This window comes from Aquarana catesbeiana, linkage group LG01 (assembly GCF_042186555.1).
Source record: "Aquarana catesbeiana isolate 2022-GZ linkage group LG01, ASM4218655v1, whole genome shotgun sequence".
NCBI lineage: Eukaryota > Metazoa > Chordata > Amphibia > Anura > Ranidae > Aquarana > Aquarana catesbeiana.
The window spans coordinates 73,375,072-73,401,803 of NC_133324.1; the positions used below are offsets into that span (position 1 = coordinate 73,375,072).

The following is a 26,732-nucleotide window of genomic DNA, read 5'->3' on the forward strand; positions in this document are numbered from 1 at the left end:
ATATAGATAAATGAAAAATACTGCGCTATAAATAAAAAAAATTAAAAAAAGCTGCGACTAAAAGTGTTATACTACACCAAACCAATATATAAATAAAATAAAAAGTCGCGCTAAGCAATGAGATTTGCAAAAATATAGACCAAACAGATATTTTGTGAATGGCAACCCAATAATTACTGATACATACTGGTATCTACAAATTACAATAGGTGTATCTAATAACCCATAATGTGATTAAATACCAAATGTGAAAGTGATTATTTTATGATGTTACAAAATCAGTCCATAAAAAACAGTCTGTATGAATAAACGTCACATAATCAAATAGATTCCAATGGAAGGTGAATCCACAGTGATGAGTGGTGAAGGTTCAAACTGAAGTGGCTAGTGAAATGTGAAAATCTCCTCCACCATTAAAAAGTACTGCCGCTTACCAGAACGTGTTGGTCCCTTATTACAGGGGACCGCACAAAACGAGTGGCTGCAACCCCAGCCCGGGATCTCTGGCAAGCCCTGGTCTCCAAGGTGTCAAAGGTGGTCAGCAGACAGGATCAGCAGGAACCAGTATTATGCCAAAAAAACAAGAATACTCCACATAGTGTGAGCCTGTTACATTTATTGAAGTATAAAAAACAGGTGGCAACTTACATAAAAAGAAGAGTAAAACGCATGTAAAAGATTAGCCGGCCGGCTTATACAAAGCCGTATGCTTCCGGGACTCAGCGGTGACGTCAGGGCGTAGCTCCTCCTCCCTACATCATTTCGTCACAAGTGGACGTGGTCACAGGATCATGTCCACTTGTGACGAAATGACGTAGGGAGGAGGAGCTACGCCCTGACGTCACCGCTGAGTCCCGGAAGCATACGGGCTTCGTATAAGCCGTCCGGCTAATCTTTTACATGCGTTTTACTCTTCTTTTTATGTAAGTTGCCACCTGTTTTTTATACTTCAATAAATTAACAGGCTCACACTATGTGGAGTATTCTTGTTTTTTTGGCATAATACTGGTTCCTGCTGATCCTGTCTGCTGACCACCTTTGCTGACACCTTGGAGACCAGGGCTTGCCAGAGATCCCGGGCTGGGGTTGCAGCCACTCGTTTTGTGCAGTCCCCTGTAATAAGGGACCATCACGTTCTGGTAAGCGGCAGTACTTTTTAATGGTGGAGAGGATTTATATAGCACCAACCGTTTGTGCAGCGCTTTACAACATGGGGGCAGACAGTACAGTTACAATACAATTCAATATAGAAGGAATCAGAGGGCTTTTCAAACGTCACTGGCTGCATGCCTCCAAGTCTGAAGCTCATTGTGTACAGTTTTGGCAAAGGGGGTGAGACAAATAAAGCAGCATTGCCACCCATCGATTTTCAGAACTGTGGTCATGGGTTCCATTGCCATTCACATAAAGCAAAAACAAGAAAAAAAAAGTAAATAAAAAAAAAAACAAAAAAATAAAAAACCCAATCACAAAAACATCTAGACACAATAACAAACCATAACCTAGCCAGTAAAAGGGAAATTGGTTGGCAACGGTGATAATTCCAAGGGGATAAAAACAACAGAAGGTAAAACGAAAACAATTAGCAGAAGTCCATGCACCTAGTGACAGTAGTGTACCTCCTGAAGCCGAATGGAGAACAAGCAGTAAAAGAACCTAATGCACACTTGCTCAGTTGACAGACCTACAAGCAAAGCTGTGTATGGCAAACAAGCAGCCTCTTTTTTTCCAGGTGCATTTGGTTTGGCCTGGTGACATCACAGGTCTTCGTCGCCTGCTTCTCCCCCAGCAGATGGTCTAAACCTGAATGCGGATATGTGCCTGCACTCATTACTCCCTTTGAGGCAGCTAGAAGTGTTTGCAGTGAAGAATATATTCATTTTGCGACAGCACCCTGTACCTCTTGAAAAATTCTTTAAATTGAGCTTGGCTCCCCTTGGGATTATGACCATCGTCAGCAAATTTCCTTTTTGCTGGCTAGGTTATGGTTGTTCTTTTATTGGTTTATTGGCTTATTGGCTCCCCTGACCTTTTGTAGCAGCATCTATTACTAGTAACCTCTCTTTCTTATTTGCAATCCATAGGTTAGTGTTGTGGTGTTGCGAACAACCTTGCTATTTCCTATTACCAGGGCTTTTTTTCAGTGGGAAAGCGGGGGAACACAGTTCCAGTGTTCTATTGAAAAATGCCTCAGATGGGTCTGCGCATGCGCATTACCAAACTTCACTCCAGCTGCTATGTTGATCAGCTGGTGTGACATCAGCACAGTGCATGCGCAGGTTGTCAGAGGCATTATCCAACGCTATGCAAACAGCAGAGGGAGAACGTACTCGTCAGATTGATCCTCGCTATTGCGGGCCAGGTTGTGGGTGTGTTGAAGGGCGGGTTTTGTATGTGTTGCAATTTGCCCTTAGACACAGGCAAAACCGGCCTTTGAAAACACTAAACCCGCCTTACACACATACAAAACATGGCCTCCAGCACACGGAAAACCCGCCCCGCAACAGGGAGGCAGAATCTGACAAGTATGTTCTCCCTCCGTTGTTTGCAAAGCGTTGGATAACGCCTCAGACAATCTGCGCATGCGGTGTGTTGACGTCACGCCAGCTGATCAACATATCATCTGGCATGACGTTTGGTACTGTGCATACGCAGACCCATAGGAGGCCTTTTTCGATGGGAGACAGTATTCGACAGGGCACCGGCACGTCCAGCACTGAATGTATGTAATGGCATGGGGTGCTGGGGTGTATTGGAGGGTCTATTATTGCTGGCTGCTGGGGGGCCTATTGTTGGGGGGGGGGGGCTATTTTTTTCGCATGGCGGTCTATTGTTGCTGGGAAGGTCTATTGTTGCTGGGAAGGTCTATTGTTGCAGGCAGGGGGATCTATTGTTTGCATTTTCTACTCTTGAGGGAGGGAGTCTTTTGTGCCATTTTTTGTGGGGGTCTGTTATTTCTGGGCAAATCTATTGTTGCTATTTGGGATCTATTTTACTAATTTTCTATTTAACAAAATTCCATTCAAAATACTTAGTTCCACAAAATGATACTTGGCTCTGTATTCTCAAAAAAGAGGGGTTACTGGGGAGGTCGGTATGGGGTAGAACCAACTAACAGTGGGTAGGGGCAGAGGCAAGGGGTGACTCAGAATGGGAGAGTTCCTGCACCTATTATATGAGGGGAAAAAAAAGCCCCATTACCATTCACATAGTGGCCCATATCCACCAAACCTTCAGGTATTCCACTTTATTTTCTCAAGTCAAACAAATAGACTAGCACTTTAACTGGCTTTAACCTAAACTGACAATTGATCGACAGTTTGTCATTTTCTAGATAGAACTTGAAAGCGCTTGTGTTTTGCTTTTACGTAGTGAGCCAGCTATGGAGCATACAAAGAAGGAGTTCATTTTACAACATTTAACAATTAAGTAAGCTTTTTAAACAATTATTTCATAAAATAAAAATACGCACCGAATATTTGCTTCTCTTAAAGCAGTAGTATTTCTTTTGCTGGAATTCCGGCTGGTCGTAGAAATTTCGGTCATTTGCTTTCACTTGCCAATTGCATTCTGAAAACGAGATGAAGACAGATATAAAATACATTGAATATCAATATCAGGCATTTACAAAAATGACAAACAAACACACTATATATTACTTTCCACTAAAGAAGGCTATTAAAATGCACAAATCAAAAGGAAAAATTATATATTTTTTGTTTTTAATTTAAACTAAAGGTTGTATCTTTTTACTCAAAACGACTGCATCTGATTGTGAATAGTCTTTTTGTGACTGATTATGTATATGTAGCACAGACCCCAGACCAGGCTGGCAGTTTTGTCCCAGGTTCCATTCCCTATGAGCCAGGCACACAGTAGTCCAGAGTCTCACAACTCAAGATAAAGGCAGTGCATGCATTTTAGTAGTCTAATGCTGGTTGAACTTGGTTAGTGTGCAGGGTAAGCCTTGGGATACTCCAATTTTAGTGCACAGTATAATAGAGGACACCCACTAGCTGTGGCTGATTCTTCAAGGTGAAACCCCTCCAGAGACCTGCGCCAAGTATACTACAGCTCAGTGGACTCCAATGCAAGCCAGAAAGTCTAGGACAGTCTATTAAGGGTTAACAAGGACAGTCTCTAGGATCTTTCCCAGGCCAGTACTCACTATGTCCTGTGTACTTAAACGCTTTTCGTACCAGCCAGCTTCTGTGTTGTGAACTTCCAGATCAGACCTCTGTAGACTTAGTTACATGGTTAGTAAGGTTGAATAAAGACACCAGTCCATCCAGTTCAACCTGTCCCTACCCTCAAGGAGCCCACAATCCAAGGTCCCCAACTCACATTCATATACTAGGGCCAATTTTGGACAGAAGCCAATTAACCTACCAGCATGACGAGGAAGGGTTTCCACGCTCACGGACTAAGGTTTGCAGCCTCCCCTTGCACGCACCCCCTAGGAGGTGAGGTTAATGGTATGAAAGATTGAAACATCGGGGTATGTGGCGCTGCCTTATCAGGGTACCTAATAAAAATAATCCGTGCTCATAAATGCAGAGCAACAATCACTCAGTCAGAAACCATGTGTATGTGAGTGTGGGTATACACCTTTTACACCTTTAGTGCTAGTATTACAAACCCATACCATACTCTTACATATATCTATAGTGCAATTGCCATCCGTGCCAGTATGGCGAATAGTAATAATTAATTAAACAATCTATATAAAAAAAACTCTAATCACCACCACCTCTTGCTAAGAGAGGAATCTATCCACTAGAAATCCCCTCTGCAACTGATGTGATATCCAATCTCAAAAGTGTCATTAATCAATACGTGCAGATATCAGCTGCGTTCCACACTCTTTCCTCTTCCGCATGTGACGTAGGTGCGTAGCTACGTGTGGAACGCAGCTGAGGCGCACGCGGCTCAGCTGATGGGTTTACATCCACAAGCTCTCTCCGTACAGCTTTTCCTTCACGCAGTGTGAATATCTGGCCTCTACAATAGAAGCCCGGACTTTTATATTATATTTTAGCATTTTATTTATTTTATTTTATGTGCTGCTTGATGATAGCTTTATTAAAGTAAATTTTGAACGTTATCACACTATGGAGCCCTGTTTCTTCCTTATGAGGATGACCAAAAACCATGGACGGACATACTACATCTAGAGCGGAAGCACCTGGGGACAGGCCCACTGGGACTACTCTTCTGCCTGGTACTACATGCCTATTACCCCTGCAGGGGTGTAGGGAGCTGGTGAGTGGGGATTTTTGAGGGGGAGCACCGCAAGTCACCGGATATCAGTTGCCTTCTTCACGAAAGTCACCAATCACAGATCGTTGCTTTTTGCTGGAACACACACACACACACACACACACACACACACACACACACACATACATATATACATATATATATATATATATATATATATATACACACACACACACACACACACACATATACATATATATACATACATTATATATATATACACACACACACACATATATACATATATATATATATATATGCAAAATTAGTGCATATTTTATTTTTGTGCTTATGCTGGAATCATACAGCTTTTTGCAGTTTTTTCCTTATTTATTTTATATATATTTTTTACAATACTTTTTGCATTATTCTGGCACATTTGATGAACTGATATAAGACTTATGTCCCCCATCCACTTATTGTGAATGTGGATGGAAAAGTGGATTAACACAGAATTTGGATATCTGCACGTATTGATTAAGGACACTTTTGAGATTGGATATCACATCAGTTGCAGGGGGGATTTCTAGTGGATAGATTCCTCTCTTAGCAAGAGGTGGTGGTGATTAGAGTTTTTTTTATATATATTGTTTATTTAATTAATTATTACTATTAGCCATACTGGCACGGATGGCAATTGCACTATAGATATATGTAAGAGTATGGTATGGGTTTGTAATACTAGCACTAAAGGTGTAAAAGGTGTATACCCACACTCACATACACATGGTTTCTGGCTGAGTAATTGTTGCTCTGCACTTATGAGCACGGATTATTTTTTATTAGGTACCCTGATAAGGCAGCGCCACATACCCCGATTTTTCAATCTTTCATAACCTACCAGCATGTCTTTGGAGTACCTGGAGGAAACCCACGCAGGCACAGGGAGAACATGCAAACTCCAGGCAGGTAGTGTCGTGGTTGGGATTCGAACCAGGGACCCTTTTTACTGCTAGGCGAGAGTGCTACCCACTACACCACTGTGCTGCCCCTAGTCTGGACTTCCTCCAGACTGCTCCCAGCAACTTTAGACATGGGTTCTTCACCTCTCCCACAGCTGGGACCCCAATGGCCTACTCAGGCTGGGTCTTCTCCCACAGGGCAAAATAAGCCTTGCTGTTCCAGGCTCCAACTCATTTATATACAACTCAGCCCCCTACTGGTCACACTTACTTCCAGTGATTGGCTGAGGCTGTATGAATATGCAGATTCAGGATTAGTCTTTCAACCCATTAAATTCTAGAACTCACTAGAAACAAGGGAAAAGCAGAAACCAGAACAGCCAAAAAGCAAGCAGACTTCGCTTCACTGGCTACAGAGGATCAAAAAACTAAAAATTGCCTCAATACTACTAACACCCTAACTAGGAGGGTGCTACATATAAAGATGTAATATATGTTTTACAATTTGGTTTGATCTTCTGTGTATGACTTGTAACTGTACAGGTAAATGGGGATGGCTAAATTTGCTTGTTATACATACAGTTGCTGTTCAGTAGTACTGCGCAGTGATCAGCCATTACTGTTCCTCACAGTAAAACAAGTCTATAGGTCAGCTCCAAAACCCAATGATAACCGATCCTCATTACTAAAGCTGGCACTGCTCCCTTTGAAGTAATAGTTGAGGATAGTGAATAGTGGAGATTTAGCTTAAAAGAGGAGGAGGAGTCTAGATTTGCATAGGCATTTAGCGGTTTAATCTCTCCAAATTTACCAAATATGTAATAGTTTTTGTATTATTATTCTTCAGGATTTATATAGCGCCGACAGCTTACGCAACGCTTTACAACTTGAGGGCAGACCCTACCACTACCATACAGTAGGAATCAGAGAGCCCTGCTCGTTAGAGCTTACAATATAGGAAAAAGGGGCAAGATGTGATAATTGTGGGGGGTGAGCTGATGGAGAAAATAAATGTACAGTTGTTAGGAGGGGGCCAGATAGGCTTCTCTGAAGAGATGAGTTTTCAGGGATTATCTGAAAGACCGTAGGAGAGTCAGACAGATTGGGGTAGGAAGTTCCAGAGGATGGGTGGGGCTTGGGAGAAGTCCTGGAGGTGAGCATGGGGGGGGGGGAGGGAGCTAGAAAAGAGGAGGTTTTGGTTGATATTTTGGAGACTAGGTTAGTGATGCAGCTGGGGGGCCAAATTGTGGATGGCTTTGTAAGTTATTGTTGGTAACTTGAGTTTAGTTCGTGGTTGAGTGGAAGCCAATAGAGGGATTGGCAGAGAGGGATAGCGGACACCGAGCGGTTTGTTAGGTGGATAAGCCTGTCATCAGCATTCGGGGGGGGGGGGGGGGTGGATAGTCTATTCAAAGGTAAGCCAATAAAGGAGAGTTGCAGTAGTTGAGGCAAGAGATGACCAAGGAGTGCATTTAGAATCTCTGTGGTGTCATTGGTTAGGAAGGGGCGTATCTTGGAGATGTTGTAGGTTGAGGTGGGAAGCTATGGACAGTGATTGGATGTGGCACCAAAAGGATAGTTCAGAGTCCAGGATTACACCTAGGGGGGGTACAGTTTGATAGTTGAGCCACTGATTTTGACAGAAAAATCTGAGGAAGAGGCATGTAGGGGAGGAAATATCATGAGCTCGGTTTTGGATAGGTTGAATATGAGGAAGTGGTGCGACATCCAGACTGATATGTCTGTTAGTAAGTTGGTGATATGTGAGGAGACAGATGGAGTGAGCTGAGGGGTAGAGGGATAGATTTGTGTGTCATCCTCATAGAAATGGTATTGAAAGCCATGCGTGGCAATCAACTATTTGCCAAGGAGCAGACCACACATACAGGCAAAAGATATGGTAATTTCTTTTAAAGGGGTAATCCCCTTTAAACAGTTTAGTAAGGTTTCTCAGGGTTAATAGAGCAGTAACAGGAGGGGGAACTCTGGCGCAAGTTTCTTTTGAAATATTCCTGTTATTAATAGCTGTGTTTTTGCGCAACACATTACCACTGGGTTAAAGTAATCCAATAACAAGTACTACATACTTAAACAACTTCCTTTATCCAATATAGATTAAATAAGGATTGCTGCTTTTAAGAAGAGTAACCTGGGAGGGGTTGTTTTTTCATTTGGAATACAATAGTGTAGGAACTCATGAAGGACTTCCTACTATATTCTGCTCTATAAAAAGGTAATGCAATACTCCACCACAAGCAAACGGCTTTTCAGTGGCCAGATGAAGAATTGACGGAGCTCAAAAAACTTGGATAGAACTTAGTTAATATGGGTGGGTAGAGCAAGGCGGGCCCAGTGGAGAGGCCACAAAAAAGGCAAGAGGGTAGTTCATGTAGGGGAGTGCCCATTGGCTTTTCGTCTAGGGTGCCAAAGGACTTTTTCACTGTGCTGGGCTGGAGCATAGAGCTTAAACATCACCTTTCCAAAACAAAGTAATGCTCTTTTGGTTACATAACAATTTAAGGTTGGCGAGATGAGTGTAGTGTTCCTCTCCTCATTCACACAAGCTGCCAGTCTGCAGGTATCAATGTGAATTATTCAGGACGAACCTGCAGGATTTGTCGAGCTGTCAGCATACAGTTTAGAAATAAAGGCTGGCATGTGTAAGCCATTGTGGTTCATAACTAACAATAGTCACGCTGTAACTGAGCCATGGCCAAATCACTTTTTTTACCATTTAGCTATATTCTTTAAGTACTCCAGGAAGTATTGTTTCCATTGGCAAAATGGTCATAACCCCAATACAGTTCAGAAGGACGGCCTTAAGCAAATGTACTTCATTTAGGATGTCGTCCACCGAAACTCGGTGAAGACTTAGATTGTGTCCAAAGCCAATTCATTTTTTTATTTTTTTTTTTTTTTTTTTTTTTTAGAGTGTGAAGAGGTTAGAACTTCTATCTGGTGTTTATTGCCACAACACAAAAACGGACAGTGCTCCAAAAGGTAACAGATAACAAATCAAAACTCAAATCAATTGCAATAACTACATAGCTTGTGCAAAAAAAAAAAAAAGGTCCCCTTTCTCAGGTTGACACCTTGATAAAGGGGAACATAGGGTCTGTGAAATGTCAGTGTTTTACACTTTGTTGCACAAATACATGCTAGCTTTTGGATTTTTACAGCATCTGTTGGTCATGCACTCTCATCAAAGCATGAGACAGATCCTTGATCGGGTTTTTATTTCTGGCTGTCTATTTCACTGTTCAGAAGGCTCAACCTTACTTTCTATTTGACAGGTGACCATCGAAGTGAGGGTCCATACATGTCAGAAGACACAGTGCAGCACACATACAGCCAAGTACACCGTCCATACATGTCAGTAAGTGCCTGAGAACCTGTGAATGTGTGAGGAGCAATGCCTCATGGGACATGTAGTCCTGGGCAGGAAGTTAGTGGTTCTAAAGTCAGGAGTTTTCACCTTGCTATTGGGGCACTCTATATTACATTTTGCAGCTTGCTATAGGGGCACTTTGGAGGCAGGAGGAGGAGCCAGACGCGCCCGTGAGGGACCCCAGAAGAGGAGAATCAGGGCTGCTCTGTGCAAAACCATTACACAGAGCAGGTAAGTATAACATGTTTGTTGTTTAAAAAAAAAAAAAAATCACTTTAAAGACTGTGCAGGGAAGATCAGCATCTGAATCCAGAGAAGGTGGAGTCTGATAGACTGGAGGTAATATAAGGCATTCAAATTACATTTAAATTTTACCAGTATTGTGCATATTAGTGATAGATATCTCATCAAGTAATATATATTACTTTCACAGTATAACTGGACCCCTTATAGTAGCGATTATCTGCTCTTCTTGTACTATACAGGGCTAATTTTAGGGGGTTTTTTTTAACCCCATTTTGACAGGCGATAAAAAACTTACTACTACTACTACTACTACTACTACTACTACTACTACTACTACTACTACTACTACTACTACTACTACTACTACTACTACTACTACTACTACTACTACTACTACTACTACTACTACTACTACTACTACTACTACTACTACTACTACTACTACTACTACTACTACTACTACTACTACTACTACTACTACTACTACTACTACTACTACTACTACTACTACTACCTCTTAGGCCTGGTTCACACCTATTTGTTTTTTGATGCTTTTTCCAAAACGCACTACAGTTTATTTAACATGGTTTCCTGAGGGACACGTTCACCTCTATGCTTTTTTTCAGTCGTTGCGTATTGAAAAAAGTCCTTGACACTCTCCAAATGAAAACTGCTTTTTTTTCATTTTTGCAGCAATTTCCGTTTTTTAATCTGGCTTCCCATCAAAATAACTTTGCTCATCAGAACGGCCTAGGTTTTGGCCATAAAAGCAATGTTTGTCTAACAAGTTTTTTTTTTTTTTTTTAAGTGGTCCTTTATAAGGGCTTATTAACACTTGTGGTTAGACATGGTTGTCTAAAGCTTGTACTTTTGCGGGCAGTGGATAAAAACCCTGAGGTCAACTAAGGTCACACATGAAATAGATAAAAAAATATAAATAAAAAAAAACACTGGCGACTGAGCCAGTAGTAATAACAGGAGATTTGCTGCCAGAGCTAAATAGAGCCGAGGTTCTGCTGCATACAGTATGTGTGTTAGGGGGTAGACACCAATTCCGCGTACATGCGGTCGGATTTTCCAACGGGAAAAGTTCTATAGGAGCTTGTTGTCAGAAATTGCGACCATGTGTAGGCTACATCGGACATTTTCCGTCGGAATGGCTGACAAACAAAATTTCAGATCTGGATCTCAAATTTTTCGACAACAAAATCTGTTGATGGAAATTCCGATCGTGTGTACACAATTCCGACACACAAAATTCCATGCATGCTCAGAATCAAGCATAAGAGCTGCACTGGCTATTGAACTTCATTTTTCTCGGCTCGTCGTACGTCACCGCGTTCTTGACGTTTGGAATTACTGACAAGATTTGTGTGACCGTGTGTATGCAAGACAAGTTTGAGCCAACATCCGTCGGAAAAAAAAACATGGATTTTGTTGTCGGAATGTTCGATTGTGTGTACGGGATATAACAGTTCTCACTTTTTAAACCTCCCATGCCCTAGCTAAGCATTAAAGCGGAGTTCCACCCAAATTTTGAACAATATCTGTATGTATTCTCTTCCTTGCCTAGATGCTGACATGCCGTTTAAAAAAATTGAAATCGCCGTAATTACCTTTTATTTTTCTATTCTTCTTTGCACTTCCTGGTTCTCCTCCCGTGGGAGTAGGCGTGTTTCTAGCCTCTCCCAGACTCCTGGGAGCTAGTCTCAGGCTTCCCAGGATGCCACTGAGCATGTGCGGGAACGAGCGGTGAATGCTGGGAGCACAGCATTCACCACATCCAGGAAATAAATGCTTGTGGGCTTCAAATGCCCACAATGAAGATGGAAACCGCCTGCAGTGAATAATATAAGTTATTCTTTCCGACAAAATCTGACACAGGCGGACATATTACACACAATATGTGAGTATGTAATGCTGAGAAGAAAAGTTTGTGAATGAACTCAAAAAAAAAAAAAAAAAAAACGATAGATAGGTGGACCCCCGCTTTAAGTAGAGAGGGAAATGTAGTATAAAAAAAACAGTGCTTCTGGGACCCACTCCAATGCTTATGGCCACTAGCAGTCTCTCGCGGCACACAGACTACCTCTGACAGTCTCTTGGTGCACAGATGAACTCTAGCATTCTCTCACAGCATGCCAATGGCATCTAGCAATCTGTCACAGCGCACCAATGCCCTATAGCAGTCTCTCACAGCTGGCCAATGCCCTATAGCAGTCTCTCTCAGTTCATAGATGGTCACTAGACATCTCTCAGGGTGTCAAATGCACATTTTATCAGTAAAACAAACATTTCTCCATCAGTATGTTTTTTGAGCAGTAGGAGATTGGCTATACTTAATAATGGCATAGTCAGCGCTGACATTCTTTAGAGCCAATCCTCACCTTTAGGGGCTTGCTCACGGTTCTGTTCTGCTTGTTTATTGATTCGGTTTTGTTCTGGTTCAGGAGAATCTGGAGATTCTAACTCATCATCAGTTTCATCATCACTGTATGGGACAACTTCATCATTCGGGACCTGTGAATCCTCGTCACATGTTGTATCATCATAATCTGTGTCCATGATGTCTGCAACCTGTTAAGAAAAGAACAGTGTTGAGCTAACAGACATAAAAAGAACATTTAAAGCCCAAATCCTAAAAATAAAAAAAAAAAAAAAAAAAAAAAAAATGCAAAGGTAGATTTTTATATGTTCCTGGACCAACTGTGTATATGGAATGGCTGGTTTAAAAGCACAGATCCAGCCATTTACTCCAAACTTTGATACAGCTGTTTTAGTCGTGTTGTTCATTTGACCATTGTCAGAACAGTGCATGAAAAACTGTGCTTCTATTGGGTTAATGGTACATCCAACAGATGCATAGTTGGCTTAGTGGCATTAATAAACGATCTGTAGGTCCAATCATTATTCTTAACGAGGAACTGCAGTCTTCTCACATATTTTGTAATAAACACATCTTTACCATCCTGAAACTTCCCTCCATAATGATTTAAATATACTGCGATTCTGTACTTGCCAAATATGCTGCAGAAATCTCTCTCCACCGAGTCTGGCTGCAACCATTTTAACTGTGGGCAGCTGAAGCTGCTGTCTGTTCACTTCCTGGATTTACACAGACACACACCTCCAGCTCTGCAGCTCTCATTGGCCCTCTTATGACTCATTCGAGAGAGCGAGAGAGAGGTGCATGATGTCATAAGCCTAGGCTTTTTACCAGACAAGAAACAGGAAGTGGGCTGTATAAGGTATTTGCTGGCAGAAAAAAAAATGTTTTACTATCCAAAGTTAAAAAAACAAGGGCAGAGGATTTAAAAGATGAAAAAATGGCTTAAGTTCCGCTTTAAATAAGATACATAAACCACTTACCCATAACATTATGACCACCCACCATAGCCACCTAATATTGCGTAGGTCCCCCTTTTACCACCAAGACAGCCCTGACCCATGAAGGCATGGACTCCAGTAGACCTCTAAAAAGGTATGCGGTGGTATCTGGCACTAAGCTCTCAGAAGCAGACCATTTAATTCAAGCTGCCTTCTTGGGCTAGCCTTCTTCCTATAGTGCATTCTGGGGCAAGGTCTTCTCCTGCAACAAGCACCCAGCCCATCCACACGTGCAGGTCAGCATGACCGGTCTGACTACACAGATACGCAACAAACTGTGATGCACTGTGTGTTTAGACACCTTTCTGTAAGAACCAGGCTCAACTTTTTGAGCAATTTGAGCTACAGTAGCTCTTCCATTGGATCAGACTACATGGGCCAGCCTTCAATCTCCACATGAATCAAAATGAGCCTTGGCCGCACATGACCCTGTAGTCATGTCACCGGTTTTCCCTTCTTGGATCACTTTTGGTTGGTCCTAACTACCGCAGACCAGAAACATCCCACAAGAGCTGCAGTTTTGGAGTTGCTCTGACCCAGTCGTGCTATTACAATCTGGCCCTTATCAAAGTCACTCAAATCACTATACTTAAAAGAAACAGTTTAAAAGTGTGAACCAAAAACTGTCAGAGTTCCGAACTACAGAAGCACACTTCTCATGGCTGCCTGGCCGTGGCAATGTATGCAACAAAATCCTCAGTTTTTGACAGGAGATGTTACAACTGTTTAAATGGGTTTTAGTGACAACTAGCTGAAGAGTGTGCTAGAGGAGAGCTTTATTGCTTTGTATAGTAGTACATAGCATTTCTCAACATTTTTACCACAGAGGAACCCCTAAAATAATTTTAAGGCATCTAGGAAGCGTTACAATAAACAATTCATGGGGTTTCAATGGGAAAAATGCACCTTACATTGGTGGTCAGTAGAAATAATGCAACCCTTATATAGTGGTAAATCCCTTACAGACAGCTAAAAAATCATTGGTGATATACTGCTGGTTTTGCCAAGTTGTGTTGGCCCTGGAACTACGCAGGCACCATGAGATGGGAGATCAATTAGCCACAGCTTCAAGAACCCCTAAAAACCTCTGAGGAAACCTAGGGTTCCATGGAACACTGGTTGACAATGGCTGGTTTAGTACAGGAAGATGTAATGTACATCGAGTACCCTTAGTTGAAGGCCAGCTGTGAGCTGGTGTTGCACTCAGAGGAGATCTGTGGTGGGAATAAGGAATCAGAGAAAAACGTGGATATCTTTGGGAGACAGATGAAAAAGATGGTTGTCAGATAGAATGTACATGCACTGCCAGCTTTAAAGCCTTACATCGACAGGCTTTTGTACATATCAGAAATAGTTTACATCTGTCAATGAATTATGAACAATCTCAGAAGAATGTCAAACGCATGTCAAAAGCTACCTCATCAACACAGCCCAAAGCTTGTTGACACTGGCCCCAAGTCATCGACCTTGAACTGAGGAGATAGGTTTGCCTCCTTGGTGGCCACCCAGTTTGTCATTTGAGGGTAAGGCTTCAGTGTAATAATTTGTTGACTCTGTTGTAACTTTTGAAAAATATTAAACACACACAACCATGTAAAACACATTTTTTATACTAACCATTACTGTCTCCACTTAATCCAATCCTCACTAGCTTGCTGGACTAGAAGCACTGGTAGAACCTTCAGCAAGACACTTCTAGGTGTGCTGGTGCCTGGATCTCCTTGCTGCATTCTGTGCCTCTCCTTTAGTCATTACTGCACTAGAGCATCCATTCAGAGCTGCATAGGACACAGTAGTGACATAGCGTCCCTGGGAAGAAAGGTGGCATAGCCACAGCAGGCACAGCATGGAGATGCAGGCATCCAATACATCCAGATGTGTCAGATGAAGGTTCTACCCGTGCTTTTAGTCCTGCAAAAAAGTTTTTTTACAAGGTTTTTAAATAGGCTAAAAAAGGTAGGCAGTTCTTGCCAGGCCCCATAACGGGCAAGATTTCACATTACGCAAAACTCACTTCTGTATTTATCCTCCTCCAGCACTGACAGCCCAGCACTGTTTCTCACCACTCTATCCGCTGGCTTTTGTTGAGGTGCACTTCAGCTCAGTATTATGGTGTAATCAGGACACACAGAAAACAATTGTTTTCTGTGTGCCCTTGCATTGAGACAACATGGTCTTTGCAGATTGATGCAGCTCAACAGATCTCCGCCAATCACTTCACTGGCTTCCACTAGCCCAACATATAAAATTCAAAATACTAACTACAAGGCACACAGACATCCACAACACTGCCCCCAGTTACATCATCAACCTCATCTCCAGATATCGCCCAAATCGTCTGCTCCACTCCTCCTTCAAAAGCCCTGTACACACAGGCTGTGTGTAGGTTGGTCTGTCAGACGTGCATGCTAGAAAACCAGCATCCGACCAAGTCCTGATCAGCGCTCTCAGCCAATGACAGAGAGCGTTGATCGGAGTGTTCTGGCAGGGGGACCGTCCCCCTGTCAGAACACAACAGCTCAGCAGGAGAGATCGCTGAACTAACCTTGCATGGTTAGTACAGTAGCTCCGGCTGGAGCTGACAGTTTTTTTCCCATTCAACCCACGGTGTAACCGGCTTTAGACATTCAGCTCTCTAGCTCCCTTGTTGCCTCCTCCTACACTCTCCTCCAGGACTTTTCCAGAACCTCTCCCATCCTCCGGAACTCCTTACCACAGTATGTATGGTCAGTTCCTACCCTGTCTGCCTTTTGGTGATGCTAGAAAACCAATTTATTCAGGGAGGCCTATCCCACCTCCACCAAGAACTATACTTGAGTCACCTCCATCAGATCATCCCCTGCAGCATTACCTGCTGTATCCCCTACCCCTCCCTTTAGATTGAAAGCTCCATGAGCAGGGCCCACCTATTACTTTTCTATTGTAATTGTACTAACCCAATATATATTGTAAAAGTGCTGCTTAAACTGTTGGTGCTATATAAATCCTGAATAATAATAATAATAATAAGATGATATGGACAAGCCCCAAAAGGGCATCTGTACTAAAGTTGGCCATATACCAGTAGAAAAAAATAGCTTTTGGAATGGTTGTACAATTCTTTCATTTAAAAGGGTCTAATTGGCAATCATTTTGGATTGTAGTGTAGAGGTAAACCAGTGGAGAAGGATGCAATGAAGAATGTCATCACTGTAATGTGCATCTAGATCCTGAAATTGAACACATATTTCAAAAACACTGGCATGACAACTGAATTAAAATTTAAGATTTTCATTAAAAATCTGTCCAGAAATGAGGATATGAAATGCTCTAAAGGAAGATTTTCTTCTTTAATTTCTACCCATGTTTCTGATCACATAACATAATCCCAAAGGCAAACATCTAGGGCCATTTTTAGATCCATCCAAAAAATATATATGGAAAAAGGAGGAGATCTATTTGAACACTACAGTGGAAAAATAAGAAAGGAAAAAAAAAAAAAAAAAAAAAAAAAAAGCTTTGTTCAGCAGAACAATGGACACTTGCACACTCCCTGAGCAATTGTAAAGGAGGACTTTTTATAAAATGAAAAGAGTAGAACCTTCAGTAAATAATTTAGCAGATTAAATATTAACTTGAGTCATATACTCTATTGTGCAAGGCTCTTCAAACCAGCAATCTGGAGATACTATGCGCAGGCAATCGGTACTGAATGAAAAAGTAATCAGTCTCCACAGACCCAGTCAAAACAAGAGCTGCACTACAATGCTGTGCGCACAAAGGCTTGCACTATGACAAAAAGGGGGCAAAATGATTTGAAGGGTGGAGGGCCTATGACGTCTACACTCCTAAGAACAAGAAATTCAAGACCAAGTCAGCACAATGGTGATTATACTGCATTCTAAGCAACTTTGACAGCGCACACAATTCCCTACAGATTACATTACAAACCTGAAATCTCAGCATTGGGAACATTTGTTTTCTTTTTATAGTCTGGTCCAACGTGAACTTTAAGGCCTTATTCACAACGCAGCCATAAAAAAAAGGCCTGTTTTACAGGTGTTTGAGGTTTTTTTGCATCTAAACGCTCCTTCATGTTAGCCTTTGAGGGGCGTTTAGATGCAAACGGTGGGGGGGTTGCAAATATGTGCATGAGGGCCCATTCACACGTGGGTTATGTTAACGTGTGTTGCAACTCCAGTCATGTTCAAAAGCACCCAACACACTTAGCTAGAGCGCCACTTCGGATGGGAGCATTGATGCAGTGCCCTAATGAACCATCAGCACATTGTGATGCCATGGCTGGAGTTGGGCAAAATAATGATCCTATCCATCCTATAATTCCTCCTAAAGATGAAAAACAAAATTTGTAGTTCAGATGACAAAGAACAAAATGATAATTTTAGAAGCTCCTTAGGAATTGAATAGATTTAATAAAACACTTGCACCTGGATAGGTTATCACAATAGCGTAGGCCCGCAGCTGTCCAATATTGTCCCCACTGATGGGGCAGAAATTGTTTAAATAGTGAATCAGCGCTTGCTTCTCAACAATTCCTCTGATGACTATACCTGTGTAGAATTTCTATATAATTAATACCTGGGATGGATTAGTGTGGCATGTAACTATGGGTCATAGTGACCAAATCATTGCTTACATGCATACATACATAGATAATAATAATGAACCAAATACCACATGAAAGAAAACAAATATTAGATGACATTAATTAAAGTGCATAACGTGGTGATAGTTCAGGTAAACAGTCCTTGGTTTTGGTGCAAAAAAGTGCTAAAGTGCTCCGTGTCCCAGTGGTGTTGTATCCACCTCCTGGGAGTGGTGTAGTAATCCAAACTCGGTTATACGGCAGATATAAACATAGCTCAGGGGAAGTGAAGTAGGAGTTGGTGTTGGAGCAGTTGCAACCTCGAGATGGCACTGTGGGAGAGGTTCCAGGTCAGTGGACTGAGCGAGTCGGGCAAGCTGAGAGAGTCTGGGGGACCAAAGCTGATATAACTGGGAGAGAGAGCCCTAGGGACCAGAAAAAACATGAGTCGGAGGAATGAAAAAGCCTGCAGTTTCAGAAGAAACCCCTTCCTAGAGGCCAGGAGTGGACCTGTGCAGCATGGTACTGTGACCGAGGCTGAGTGAGCCTTGAGAGCCAGGTGGCTCCGCAGAACACAACATACAGGGATACGGGAAATAATTCTAGATACTGTCACATGCACACAGGTTGAACTGGATGGACTATTGTCTATTCAACCTTACCTACTATGTAACTTTTTGTATTTCTGCTGAACACCACCTGTATGGGCAATCCATGCGTGTATGAACTTTCATGTTGTTACTATTAATAAAAGTGGACTACCACACCCCAAAGGCCCCTTTCACACGGGGTGGACTCCGCTAGCTCAGCTGGGATAGCTCAGTGCCCCATTGAGCAGGTGGATGACAGGTCCTTCTCTGCTCACTGTGCAGGGGCGGATCTGTGAGAGCCCTGCTGTTCTCTATGGGAAGATCGGATGAAAATGGACAGCATGTCTGTTTTTGTCCAATTCCATCCGATCTGATCCGCTGCACAGTTGGCGAATGTATCGCCATCTGTCCGTTTTGAGTGGATCTCGTCGGATCGGATAGCAGGCAGGCGTCAGCGGACACATCTCCGCTGACATCCGCCTGCCCATACAAGTCAATGGGTGGCCCGCTCAGATCCGCCTGAAAAACGGACATGTGGATCTTTGTGGGCCGATTGTGTGAAAGGGGCCTAAAACTGAAGTTCCCGTTTGCTGGTGACTCACTGAAAAATAAATCCCCCCATATTACAGGATTTAATAATAATTAAAAAATGTTTGTGGGGTTTCAATATTGTTATATCACTTTTTAAATTAGCTACCACTGTGGGTGATAATATTATTAAATATTTAGCTATAGAAGTGTTACATTATTGTATTTTATGTATCAAGAGGGCTCAAATTGAGGGTTGGTCATTTATGTACAATTTTCTTTAAGGATTAAGCACAGAATATTAAAGATTTTATTGACATACAAATATGCTTACTCTACCAGGGATGTATTGTAGGTTTACATAGAAAGCACTGGTGGGCTGAGTCATGGTAAAAGAATTCCTCTGTCAAACAGTAACGCATACATTCCCAGGACCTGTCTCACAAGAACATAATGAGTGGAATAAAAAAAAGAATTGTACAAGGAAAAAACAAAACAAAAAAAAACCCCCAAAAAACAAAAACACACACACCTCAATCATTATAGTATTACAACCATAAAGCGACTATAATTGCAGGTCGCACATTGCTTAATGAATATACTGACAAATTTTATAAACCTAAAAGAAAAAATACTACTGTTTATTGTACAGTTGCAGAAAGGTCATATGTAAAAAAAAAAAAAAAAAACAAAAAAAAACAAACCATAGTCAAGATCAGGATGTGAACGGTGTCCACCCCCTTATTTCTCTCAGGACAGGTGTGTTTAAAGTGGTTCTAGTAATATTGTTTAGAAGTTCATGCTAAGTGCATATAAGATGTTTGCTCAGACACACACACACGGGCATATCTACCATGAGGCAAACAAGGCGTTTGCCTCGGGCGGCATTTTTCAGAGGGGGGGCCCCTGTACCGGGATGATAGGTGCAGCTGCAGGCATCACCCCAGTATTGTTTTTTTGAGCCTGCTTTCTTGCAATTACAATTGGAGCAGCTTACCAGCCGTTTGATTATTATTGCAAGCAGCAGGGGGGGGCGGTGGACATCCCCCTCCCAGGGCTCTCTAGGGCTCTCCCGTTCCACCGGGCGACCAGCTGGCCGGACATCCAAACAATGCGGGGATTGGCTTTGATCAGCTGTTCGCAACAGTAAACCAGAAGTGATGCTTTAGGTTTTAAATGCTTTAATGTGCAGAGGAGGGACTTTTAGACCCCAGAACTCTGCATAAAGAGTACCTGTCACTGCCAATTGCCGTCACGAGGATGTTTACATTCCTTGTGACAGCGATAAAAGTGATAAAAAAAATAAAATAATTAATAATAAAGTTCCCCTTATTCTCCCGTGCTTACACGCAAAATGCAAAAGCGCACGTCAGTCCCGCAGGCACACAAACAGCGATTGTCCCACACATGAAGTACCACTGCGAACATCAGATCATGGGCAGTAATTCTAGCACCAGACCTCCTCTGTAAATCTAAAGTGGTAACCTGTAAAGTAGCAAGAAACGGCTTGTTTTACATATCCGACCCAATGTTAACATTCCTAATGAGACTTTATTGTCATATAAAAACAAATGAACTTTCAATTTGCATTCCATGAATGGTGCATTACATAATTAACACAACGACACAATAATAAAAAATATAAAAGCGAATAATTAAAAAAAAAGACCCCCCCCCCACACACACACACACCACGAGTCTGTGCTTCATTCCAGTAAACATGATTAAAGTTATTGATTCCTACTTGGCATCTAGTACGTTGAGCTGTGTTGATCTACTCAAAATGCAATGTACGGAGACAGCTAATAGTATTGCCGTCTATGTGGCCAGTTCACGGTAAAGCATTGCTTTGGATTGCAGTGGTGGAAAATGTAGAAACGCTGTGTTTTTTTGTGGCACAGTGCACAATATGGCGTAGTGTGAATTAGCCTATACTGTAGGATTAGCTCTACAACTTTAGCTTTTATTCCCAACCTACCCCGTGATCTGCATCATATTTTGTATAATACAGGATTTATATAGCGCCAAAAATTTGCGTAGCGCAGGGCTCAACAAAACCCAGGCATCAGGTCGTGGCGACAAGAAGTTTCGTCCTGGTGCCTCGGCTGGGCTGCCGCCCGAATGCTCACCCCCCCCCCCCCCACTATGTATCCCAGGCTCTCTGTCTGCTGCTGGGTAGAGGGGAGGGAGGAGAGCCAACACACGCCCACTCTCCTCCCCTTCTAGTTGTTGACCGCTAAGTGCATTGTGATGTCACCTCTGGGTCCCCGTTGACAGTTTCCCTGTCCATCGACACCAGAAAAGAATGTAATGCAGTGCAATGTGCATTGCATTCAGTGGAGCACAGGTGAGACATGCAGATGTATCATTAAAGAAAACCTGTCACCAAAAAAAAAAAAAAAAAAATCATCATATAGGGAACTTTTATGTGATGGGAAAAAAAACATTTAAAAAAAAGTAAAAAAAATATTTTTTTTTTTTTTATTTGTAAAAAATTAAACTTACACCCAAAGCACATAAAACCCCCCAAAATTTGAGGCCCCCCACATATACGCACAAACGCATGCCGCCTACGCCTGAAAACATTGATTGCGATGCAGGTTAAATATCGCTGCGCACGCTGGAATGAGAGCAATCATTCTAGCGCCTGACCTCCTTCGTAAAACTTAACTGATGACCAATAGGGGCCTTTTAAAGCGTCGCCTATGGAAAATATAGGGTCCTGACATGTTTAAGGTTTGATATGTTGGGTATCTATTTATTCAGTGCAACCAAAAAAAAAAATGGGTAATTGATTTAGCTTTTGTGCCCCCTAAATTAACTTTGAATATGTTTTTTTTTTTTTTTTTAATTGAACTTTTGTGTTTCCTAGACCTTTGTGGTAATATTATGACATATAAAAATTGGAACTACCACCATTTTATTCTCTAGGGTGTCTGCTTTCCGAAAATATCATGTTTGGGGGTTTTATGTAATCTTTAGACCTAAAATGAACGTGTGCAGAAAAAAACAAAACAAAACACGCAAAAAACGGCTCGGGCTGTGACAGGGTTAAAGAAGAAGTTCGCCTTTGTTCCACCGTAAGATGCTCCTAACTTTAGATGGCTCCTAGATTCAAAGTAAATTGGTCAAGCCCTGCCATATCGCTACACAATCATAGGCAGTTTGGCTTTTACATCACAATCATCATACTATGGTAATTACCATTAGTTGGCTTTTATACAGCAGTCTGTTTGGCGATCTCCTGGTACCCCAGAGACAGAACAGGTTTTTTTTTTGGAGCAGGTCATCCTCCTGGCACACACCTGTACACCGCTTGCTTTCTAAAGGTGCCATTATGGAGTGGAAGGTTGTAAATCACATTTGTGCAAGACTTAATGAAAGCCTCCGGGACTGGCTACTGCTCAAGGAACGCTGTGTTTAAGACAGTAGCATACCCCCGAGGACAGAGTGCTAATCACTTCCATCGCTGCTCTCTTTAATGAAGACCCTAGGGACCTTGCAGGTAAACGTGGCTCAGGGCTAGACCAGAGGGAAACTTTTTTTTTTTTTTTTTTCTTCCTCATTTATGCAGCCACTTTCCTCTACATCAGGGGTCTCAAACTGGCAGCCCTCCAGCTGTTGCAAAACTTCAAGTCCCATGATGCATTGCAAGGCTGACAGTTCCAAGCATGATTCCCTCAGGCAGAGGCATGATGGGACTTGTAGTTCCTCAACAGCTGGAGGGCCGCTAATTTGAGACCCATGATCTACATGCATTTTAGCATTGTCTGTATATGGTTTCCAAGGGCAGGTTTCTGGATGGTGACAACAATCAGACCTTGGTGTCCTGGTAGTTGAGTTGCATGTGTCATTAACAAGTACCCATACACCCCATTCAAATAAAATGGCTGGCAATGCACCAAAATGTAAAAAAAAAAAAAAAAAAAAAAAAAACACATGTCTTGCACCAGTTATGGCAACAGAGTGTCCCACAACAGTAGGGTGTTTGTTGCAGTGCACCACATGTACAATGGATGAAGCCGTCTTGTCTTAAGCCTGGTACCCACAACTAGTTTGACACTGACAGCTCTGGTCGGAGCCGCTGTACTAACAATTTCCCCTGCTGAGCTATTGTGTTCTGACAGGAGAAAGGACGCACGTGTGACACCCCCTCCCCCCCAATCCCACCCCCCACCCCCCCGCTAGAACACTCCGGTCAGCACTGATCGGGAGCCGGACGGCTGCTGGTTTTCCGAGCATGCTCGTCTGACAGAAGCCTTCTGTAGGACCGGCTGCCATTCACACGGTCCGAATGTTGACTGTTTTTTTTTTTTTTATTGGATTGGCTGATGTCTCCCAAAATTCAGCCCATGCGTACTAGGCTTTAGTATAATAAAGTCAAATCAAAATAAAATGACATCACAACACGCCAACATAGGCAACATACTACCACATGCAAAGCACCACACTGGAAATGTTGCTTGTGTTTCAGACGTGCTGTGCTTTTGAAATCATTGTAGGGACCGAATATTGGTTCCATACCTTTTCTTTCTTACATCAGCTAGAGCTGGTCAGCAATTCACATAATAATCAACCCTATTTTTTAGCCAAATCTCAGAAATCATCCTGAGGTTATATTCAACACTAGCCAACGGTTTTAAAAACACAGGGTCTAGTACAGAGGCATCTACATCTCCATTCCTACAAACTTCCAAAAAGTTTGCAAAAACTTGCCCTTGGGACTTTATTTTTTTAGAGATAACTAAATAATTTAAACACCAACATATAAAATCTGAAAAATAATCCATGTTATTAAAGCCTATAAAAACAAAGCAGATTAAAAACATGTGCACCAAGGAATCGGATTATTATTACAATTGGTCACGCACCGATCCAACGAGATAGACTTCATACAGCATAATTTCCAGAGAGAGATACATCATAAAGACTCCATGGGTTTCGTGAATCACAGCTCACTTCATCACAAGTTTCTTGATAGGTTAGAGATGATTTAACAGGTTTTTTGCATATACTTCTTTATTCCACAAGCACCAAACAAGTATGAAGTCTTATGCCCCGTACACACGGTCGGATTTTCCGATGGAAAATGTCCGATCGGAGCGTGTTGTCAGAAATTCCGACCGTGTGTGGGCTCCATCAGACATTTTCCATCGGATTTTCCGACACACAAAGTTTGAGAGCAGGATATAAAATTTTCCGACAACAAAATCCGTTGTCGGAAATTCCGATCGTGTGTACACAAATCCGACGGACAAAGTGCCACGCATGCTCAGAATAAATAAAGAGATGAAAGCTATTGGCCACTGCCCCGTTTATAGTCCCGACGTACGCGTTTTACGTCACCAAGTTTAGAACGATCGGATTTTCCGACAACTTTGTGTGACCGTGTGTATGCAAGACAAGTTTGAGCCAACATCCGTCGGAAAAAATCCTAGGATTTTGTTGTCGGAATGTCTGAACAAAAGTCCGACCGTGTGTACGGGGCATTATAGTTGGTACATCTGAACCATTCCTATGGAAAAGCCCTCTCCATCAGAACAGGCAAAAGCCAACACTTTAAAAGTTTATGAAAACCTTGGACAGACTGGTGTAAACATTGACATCAGTATCACTTGTACTAAACTTGTTACGTAGAGGTGCTCCCAAATACGTATGTTATTTTCCTATATGTTACTTGCTTATTATAACTCAAATCAACCTTACTGTTTGGTTATCCTGACTGGTTATACTACCATATGTTATGTTGCATTTTGTACAGATTTCATTATCTCTACATTCGTTGTAACCTTGCATTTTTCTACTTAATTTTTAATTAAAATTTGATAAAAAAAATGTTTTAATCTGCTATATGTCTTTATAGGCTTTATAAAAAAAAGTAGATTACTTTTTTTTACTATATCAATATTTATTCAGTTTTCTCCAAAAAAAGTCCCAAAGACAATATTTTAAACCACTATGCCAACTGTGTGCTCAAGTGAGGATGTTAAATGTTAAAATGAGTTAGCGTGATAACTCATAATAAAATATATATAATACACATATACATACACACAACTAATCTCATATAAAAATATATATATATATATATATATATATATATATATATATATATATATATATATATATATATATATATATATATATATATATATATATATATATAGTTGGACCTAATCTAATTATTATGGGTGGATAGGAGTGAGAACCTGTGTATTTCCTTTTCATTTATTTTAATTGTATTTGAGCACATGCACACTGTAAAAAATTCAAAAGGCAATTCAAAGTACCAAACATATGACTCCTACATGTCTCCTGATTAACCAAACCTGATGTCAGCCTGGGTTGTGTGAGTTTTATGTCGGAAATGTGTGTGCGCATTTCCCTTCTGCCCTAATTTTTGGTTTTCTAAGTGGTCATACATGGATTTTTTTTTTTTTGTATTGTTTAGTCGCAGCCCCACCAACCAACCCTCATTCTCACCTAGGCAAAAATGACAAGTTCTTGCTGTCTCAGCCCTCTTGGGATTCCACATCACGTATCCCAGGAGGCAGCAGGAGTAGGGAATAACAGTGACTGGTGGGTGGAGCTGTAGTCATCATCGATGGTAGGCTGCCTGAAAGCGACAGCCTGAGGCAGCCAGCTTCTGATGACCGAGGCTGGTTTCACACTATTGCGAATTGGATGCAATTTTCTCCACATCCAATTAGCATGTCAGGAGCTTATGACCGGCTCACACATCTCTGGAGCGGCTCCGGTGCAAATTGCATAGGAGTCCTGCACGTCTTCTGGTCCGCCATGATTGCCACAGGTCTGCCTTTGTTCTTCTCCATGACATGGTAGAAAGTTGGGATTAATAGTTTGCACAAGAAAGAATAGGATCTTTGTGCTTCCTATTAAGCTTACAGGAAGTGACAAGGACAGCATTTGAGTGCAAGATCAACAGGTATTTTCTATACTGTAGGGGAGAGGAGAAGTGCCTAATTTATCCAATCCTCTGCTCCTCCAGCAGATGGTGCTGCCCCATGGTCCAGCGGTGAACTGCCCCTTGGCATCAACACATGGCTAGGGTTCCTGCATCAATCTTGATATTAGGACCTTAGACTGCAGGAGCATAGGGGAGAAGATACTGCAGGGACCCGTCTAACAGCGTAAAGGAGCAGGTAAGTACTGTAGATCTTCTTTGCTATGCCCCATTGCAAAGGATCATTTTTGAGTTTCCCTAGAGTTGTACTTTAAGTAGATTTTTCCTAGCATCCAATGTGCCAACGACTCACTGAATTACTGGAACAAAGAGTGATGGGAAATGCACTCAATAGCATTACAGACTACAGCAAAATAAACAGACAAAAAAGTTCCATCTCTTACCCACTCTATCCACAGAATAAAAAAAATTTCGGTTGCAGTTGTAGTTCCATTCTACAGTGCCCTTTGTTATAGAGGTATACTTGATCAGAACACCGTGTAAAATATTTACATTGCCTCTCGCTGTCAGTGTGAATACATCCGTGAATCGGTGTAGCCATGTGTTATTCTTTGGGCCTACCACTGCTTATTAATCATTCAGCAGATGTAGTTGTGTGTTCACATCTTCAATTATTTATATTTGGTTCAAACTGTTGGGTTAATTCTTTGGAAGCTCTGACCAGGAAAAGCCCACTACAGCTTCCTAAATGAGAGCAGCACAGCATTGGGTACAGCTGCTGGACATCTTTAAAGAATTTATAAAACTGTTCTCACCTGAACTGTGCAGAATACAATGATAGAGAGAGATAGAGAGATAGAGAGATAGAGCAGTGTTTCTCAACTCCAGTCCTCAAGGCGCA

General features: G+C 41.8%; 1 protein-coding gene and 1 long non-coding RNA gene across 2 annotated transcripts in view; one reads left to right on the forward strand and one right to left on the reverse strand.

Annotated features, from left to right (window-relative positions):
• Window positions 1–26,732, forward strand: part of LOC141132201 (uncharacterized) — a 154,894-nt gene that overhangs the window by 113,222 nt on the left and 14,940 nt on the right. The window contains exons 4-5 of the long non-coding RNA XR_012242868.1: window positions 9,113–9,182; window positions 9,476–9,558. This is a non-coding gene — a long non-coding RNA (uncharacterized lncRNA). The remainder of the gene's footprint in view (window positions 1–9,112; window positions 9,183–9,475; window positions 9,559–26,732) is intronic.
• Window positions 1–26,732, reverse strand: part of LOC141132186 (phospholipid-transporting ATPase IC-like) — a 148,056-nt gene that overhangs the window by 74,435 nt on the left and 46,889 nt on the right. The window contains exons 2-3 of the mRNA XM_073620300.1: window positions 12,204–12,393; window positions 3,473–3,570 (exon numbers count right to left, since the gene is read on the reverse strand). Coding sequence (XP_073476401.1) covers window positions 3,473–3,570; window positions 12,204–12,381 — 276 coding nt within the window. The 5' untranslated portion in view covers window positions 12,382–12,393. The remainder of the gene's footprint in view (window positions 1–3,472; window positions 3,571–12,203; window positions 12,394–26,732) is intronic.